At 33.7% G+C, this 6,882-nt stretch overlaps 1 protein-coding gene across 1 annotated transcript in view; it reads left to right on the top strand.

Annotated features, from left to right (window-relative positions):
- The first annotated feature begins 799 nt into the window (after nt 1-799).
- Nucleotides 800-6,882, top strand: part of LOC108916088 (putative protein TPRXL) — a 7,247-nt gene continuing 1,164 nt past the window's right edge. The window contains exons 1-4 of the mRNA XM_023456627.1: nt 800-848; nt 1,559-1,788; nt 3,705-3,821; nt 4,025-4,324. Of these exons, the coding sequence (XP_023312395.1) occupies nt 800-848; nt 1,559-1,788; nt 3,705-3,821; nt 4,025-4,324 (696 nt within the window). The remainder of the gene's footprint in view (nt 849-1,558; nt 1,789-3,704; nt 3,822-4,024; nt 4,325-6,882) is intronic.

Genomic DNA, 6,882 nt, shown 5'->3' with positions numbered 1-6,882 from the left:
TCTCGAAATTATAGTCTAGTAAGTCTAAACGCATTCTAGTCTATTTTGAGGACGGAGATTTATGAATGAACAGTCCAACTAGCGGTCTGTGATCGGTAAAGACTATACATTTTTGGTTAGCATTGTATAGATATGGGCGGAAATGTGTTAATCCCCAATAAATTGCTAATAACTCTTTTAGAATTACAGGTTTATTTATTTCATGTTTTGACAGATTTCTGCTTGCGTAAGCTATCGGGCGATCTTTTCCTATTTCACCTTGAGACAAAACACATCCCAACGCAAAATTTGAAGCGTCCGTAGTAAGAATGAAGGGTTTTGAAAAATCATGATATTGCAATATGGGTGGTTCGATTAATTTTTTCTTTAAAATATTAAATGCTTTGTCGTATTCTGACGTCCAATTAAATGTCTAATTTTTTCTTAATAATTTGTTCAGAGGGTATGCTATATCAGCAAAATTTGGTATAAATCTACGATAATAATTTAAAAATGCAATAAATCGTCTAATATCATCCGCATTTTTTGGAATTGGATAATTTTTTACGATTTCGTATTTTTTTGGACCTGAACTAATCCCTTTGTTAGAAATTAAATTACCTAAATAAATAATTCACTTCTCGTTGTAAAAAATTACACTTGGCTGGATTTAATTTTAAATTATATTTTCGACAGAAGAGATTGGTAGGAAGTTATAAATTATCAAAATTATGAAGTCTTATAGCTAAAACTAGAATATAATTGCACTGTTCACTTCACTTTATTCACTGTACTAGACTTACTTGTAAACTCTGTGACGATGTTCGGGTCGGATGAAGATGAAGTCGGTGGTGCTGACCTGGTAGAAGGTAGAAGTTGGTTGTAGACATTTTTTTATCTGAATTTTCATACTGGATGATGTTCTGATTAGAAAACTTCACTTAATTTAACAGTTTTTTTACATTTAAATGTTTTTTTCTTTATTTTCACTTAATTTTTACATTACTGCATCTTTTTATATAACGAACATATAACAAACATATAACAAACATATAACAAACATATAACAAACGTTATATGCACATTAACTCGAAGTGTAATAGTTGCGGAATGCACCTGTAAGTAATATTTTGTTTACTTACCCGTTAAGTGGCATAAAATCAGTTTCTCCTTATTTAAATTTGCTACAAGGATCATATTATCCGCAAACTATTTCACTTTTTTTAAGAAGCAAGAAATTCAGCGTCTTTATCAATGTCGGTAAATTGTTTTTCATGCAGAAAAGAAGTGCACGTCACTAAGCAAATAAAATGTAACGATTATAAACAAATATACTGATTGTATCAATTTATCGAGGACTGAAATTAACTTGTTAAAAAAATTTTCCTGTAACGAATGCAAAAAGTTGCCTACCTTAATAACATTAATAAAGGAGCTACAGGAAGCTGTAGCTACCCTAACCTCTGAAATCAATCTTCTCAAGGAAAATAAAGTTATGACCACCAAGGAGCCTGTTATTTAATGAAATCCATGAACGCGATAAACGTTCTTCTTAATATAATTATTTATAACTGTGAAGAACACGAAGATGTCTCAGATGATTGTAAAGTGGAAGAGTTGCTCAGTGCACTAAGTCAAGATTTGGTTACCAACGGTTTGAGATCGGAAAGATTAGGGAAAGTCAGTGATGGTAAAATTAGACCCATTAAAGTTTATTTGAAAAGTAAAGAAGACGCTGTGGCGATATTTAAAAAGAGAAACAGAATTAGACATCAATTTAGTAACGTCCGTATTTTGTTGGATCAGACCGTAAGTCAAAGGCAATATTTCAAATTCATCAAGGAAGAAACCGAAAGACGTAAACAGAACGGAGAAAACATAATTATCAAGTTTTTCAGTGGTGTACCTGTAATAAAAAAAGCTAAGTTTTTGACATGTTTCAGAAACGTTTCCAATTTTTCTCGAAACGTTTAATAAAAAATCCATGCAACGTTCTGGTAACGTTCTAGAAACCCAAGATGTACTCCCCAAATACGTTTCCAATGAAACGTTTAAAAAAATTGGTTTCAGTAACATTATTTTTATGTTCCATTTATGCACTCGATATTTTTGTTTTACGTTTCAGTATATTTTCAGAAATGTTTGAGTAACATAATAATTTTATTACCATATTCTCATAATGCTCTCAACTTTAGATAATTTTCATTTCAAAAGCGTTTTTGAAATAGTATAGTGTGAGTAATTTTTTAAATATTTCTAATACTCTTTTGTGATATTTTTATTTGTATTGTGAATGACTTAATACGAACTACAGACAACTTTTACTGATTTCTCAAAAAATTTAACTAAAAAAAGTTATTACATTGTATATTAAAAAAAATAAATATGCTCTTCTAGTTTGGGGATGCGGCAACTTTTACCAAGAATTTCTTTCTTTTTGAGAAGCCACTGAAAAAAGTTTCTAATATGGATTACGAATTTTGCCATTCTTCGTACAAATAAAAATGTCACAAAACAATATCAGAAGCGTTTACACATTATTTTATATTGTTCAAATACGCTTCTGAAATGGAAATTTTCTAATGTTGGGAACATCGTGAATATGGTAACAATGACGAACTGATAATTAGAAAAAGTTAGTTATGATTATAAATCTTGAAATGGTAGGTACATGAAAAACAAATAACATTACTGAAATATAATATAAAGTTACAATTTCTTCTACCCATGGTCACTATTACATCTATCCTTTTAATAATAATAAATTATACTGCAGAAATAAAGATACAAAATGATATCTTGACAAAATACATAAACAAATATAAACATTTGTACAAAATATAAAATAAATGACGTCTATTTCACTTGATTCATCCATATTTCAAATAGTTCTCAGTGACTCAGTTCCATTTTCTTAGTTCTTGTCCCTTGTCCTCTTGTCTATAATAGGTAGTGGATATAACTATGTTTAGGTAGATGTGACGCAAAATTGGAAATCTCTACACATATCGTTTTAAACATTTTGCATCAATATTCATTATTTTATATGCACCTTACAATAACCACAAATGCACACACTACAAATTATCACATCAAATAGCGTCAAAGTAAAGATGGAGAACAACGAAGCCATGCAAACTGGCAAACCGCAAACCTAACATAATACGATTGAAAACGACACACGGGAAACAAATAAACTCGAGCTGTTACGCGCAATCTACGCAAGTCACGAACATACATTTTTTCTTGTGTTATAAATATGTTGCCACAATTTTTTTTTTTTATTTATGTCTGTATAACAAAGGCAAATGAACTAACGCTTAAGAGGGATTGGGGATTGAGAGCAAAATTTAACTAATGCCGAATGTTCCATAAGATAAGCAAAAAAAGCAAAGGGTTGTTCGTCTGTTATGTTTCCGAGATCGAAAGGGAATGTTTCGAGTAATGTTTCAAACTCTCTTCAATTTTAACGTTTCGGCTATGTTTCATTAAGTAAGTTTTCAAGTGGTACATTTCTGTAATGAAACAGAAACGTTTATAGTTAATGTGTCAAATGTTCAGTAAAACAACTCATTTGCAACGTTTCAATTACGTTTCGTGTTTAGTGGGATTCTTGTTATCGTTATTATTGTTATCATTGTTATCGTTGTTATCGTTGTTATCGTTATTAATTATCATTATCATTATCGTAATCGTAATCGTCATCGTAATCGTCATCGTAATCGTCATCGTCCTCGTCGTCCTCTTCGTCATCGTCGTCGTCGTCGTCGTCCTCGTCGTCGTCCTCGTCGTCGTCCTCGTCGTCGTCGTCGTCGTCCTCGTCGTCGTCGTCCTTGTCCTCGTGATCGCCATCGCCATCATCATCATCATCATCATCATCACCACCATCATCATCATCTCATCATCATCACCATCATCATCATCATCACCACCATCATCATCATCATCATCATCATCATCATCATCATCACCATCATCATCATCACCATCATCATCATCATCACCATCATCATCATCACCATCATCATCATCACCATCATCATCATCATCATCATCATCATCACCATCATCATCATCACCACCATCATCACCACCACCATCATCACCACCACCATCATCATCACCATCATCATCACCATCATCACCGCCACCATCACCACCAGCACCATCACCACCAGCACCATCACCATCAGCACCATCATCACCATCATCACCATCAGCACCATCATCACCATCGGCACTATCATCACCATCACCATCATCATCATCACCATCATCACCACCAGCACCATCACCATCAGCACCATCATCACCATCATCACCATCAGCACCATCATCACCATCGGCACTATCATCACCATCACCATCATCATCATCACCATCATCACCATCACCATCATCACCATCAGCATGATCATCACCAGCACCACCATGATCACCATCACCAGCACCATCATCACCACCATCACCACCATCACCACCAGCACCACCATCACCACCATCACCAGCATCACCACCATCACCCGCATCACCACCATCACCACTACCATCATCATCATCATCATCATCATCATCATCATCATCATCATCATCATCATCATCATCATCATCATCATCATCATCATTATCATTATCATTATCATCATCATCATTATTATCATTATCATCATCATCATTATCATCATCATCATCATCATCATCATTATTATCATCATTATCATTATTATTAAAGACAGAATGTAGCCACTTGGCTAAACGTGATTTAATTACAAAATTAATACTGCCCTGGCAGTAAATAGTTTTGAGTCCAATAGGCCAGTCATTATACCTTTTTTTCGGGAAAAAAATACTATTAGAAGTTTTTTTGCGGAATATTGTTCAGAAGCGTGTTATAAACAAAATATCAAAAAATCAACTCGAGACTAGTTGGGAAACTTTGTTAAAACAATGGTCAAAGTTATGGAAAAGTGGTTTTTTGACTGGCGTAATAAAACTGTTATTCATAGAGAAAACGAATGGGAAGAGCGAGGCTAAATAAAAAATTAAATCTCGGGTTGAAATAATATTAATACAGTAGCTTCAATACTCATGAATTTTCACGCTACCACAAATTAAAAAAAGAATAATCTCGATAAGGTTCATTATTAACCGAGATATGCCTAATTTTTCCAGCTCCATCGATTTGAAGCAGCTCGATCATTTTCCTGCGCGCAACCAGGCGCGTAGCGCACATGCTCCGCCTCGTTCTCCCCACGCATTCGCTAGACCGAGTAATAGAACGCATCGCCGCTATCTTCTTTTTTGCAATTAAATAGTTGAATTCACCTTAATGTTAATGTAGGACATGAAAATATAGCTCTTAATAGTAGAATAGCTGTGCCGATTCTGCTCCACAATTCATGATGGCGACTGGAGCAGGATCGGCATAGCTTTCAGCCGGCTACGTCACATCGGCTGACGTCTGCGCGGTAGAGATTGATGACCGTTCGTGCAGAACTAGAAATATTATTTATGTATGGATCTATTATTAGTGGTAGGGTTGTTGATGATTTTTTAGCATTTCTTCTGATACAATGAGTGGTCAATAGCAGGTTGTGTTTAACTTGGATAATAATAAAACTTATATACTTATGGACCCTGATGGCTGGTTTTAAAAAGCAAGAAAACCAAATTGCAAGGAATTGATCAGTGATAGAGTTCACTTTCAGAAAAGAATTAACGATGTTTCATTTACTATAAGTAGTATTTTAGATAATAACCATCGATCGCGTATTTATTATGAAAGGTTTTGTTAACATATTTCTAACTAATAACTAAACTAATAAAATAAAGATTTATATTCATATTTGTGTATTATTTTGAGGATACCTAACAGTGCTGAACAGTTTTATTTATTGATTGCAATATGCCTGTTCCAGTAAAGTATAAGTGCATCAAATGCGGAGGAGATTGCGACCTACCAAACAGAAAATGTTTCCCATGTGAAACTAAGGATTATTTTAAGGATGCAGATGGATCGAAACATGTTCCTAGTTCTTACTTCGATAAAAATAATTCCAAGTAACTGTTGTTGCTAGTGCGTCTAATGTTATAGTGTTTTTTTAAATCACATAACATTTGTTTTAATATGGGAATTTCATTACTTTTTGTTATATACAAATTAAACACAGTGAGCTTTTAAAATATTATTTATTGAAACAATACAATATAATTCTAACATTATTTTGTGACAGATTTAACCACATTTGCAAATGTGGTAGCTAATTGCTGACATCTTCGTTTGGAACGTTATTCCAATTTGATTTCTCTTCCTCCTGTTGAGCATTCGATGGCCCATTGTTAACAGTTCTCTGTTGTTCATCACTGATACGCTCCCGGTTTCTCTGAATTAAATTCCTGAGATTATCATTTGGAGCGTTATTCCAATATGATCCCTTTCCCTCCTGTTGAGCAACCCATGGCCCATTGTTAACAGTGCTCTGTTGTCCATCATTGATGCTCTCCCAGTTCCTCAGAATTAAATTTTGTTGCTGATACAGGCTGCATCTACATTTTATTAAATGTTCTACCAACCAACGTCGAAAGAAACGATTACGGGCAACTAATTGTTGCTGATACAGGCTGCGTCTACATTTTTTCAAATGTTTTGCCAACCGATGTCGTAAGAGACGATGATTGGGAACTAATGGACAATTGACAAAATCTGTAACAAATATATATTAGTCAAAAACTAGATAATCACAAAAAAATAATTTATTATTTCCGAGATATTAAGGTTTCAATTATTACTTACCCCTGTAAACCATATTAATAAGAAAATATATATTTTCAAGTTAAATAATTGTAAATGTTGAAATAATGATACATTTACTTGTTTAATGCAGGTATATATATCCTGATAGC

The sequence above is a fragment of the Anoplophora glabripennis genome, unplaced genomic scaffold (assembly GCF_000390285.2).
Source record: "Anoplophora glabripennis isolate ALB-LARVAE unplaced genomic scaffold, Agla_2.0 scaffold1959, whole genome shotgun sequence".
NCBI lineage: Eukaryota > Metazoa > Arthropoda > Insecta > Coleoptera > Cerambycidae > Anoplophora > Anoplophora glabripennis.
This window is presented reverse-complemented; position numbering and strand designations above follow the sequence as displayed.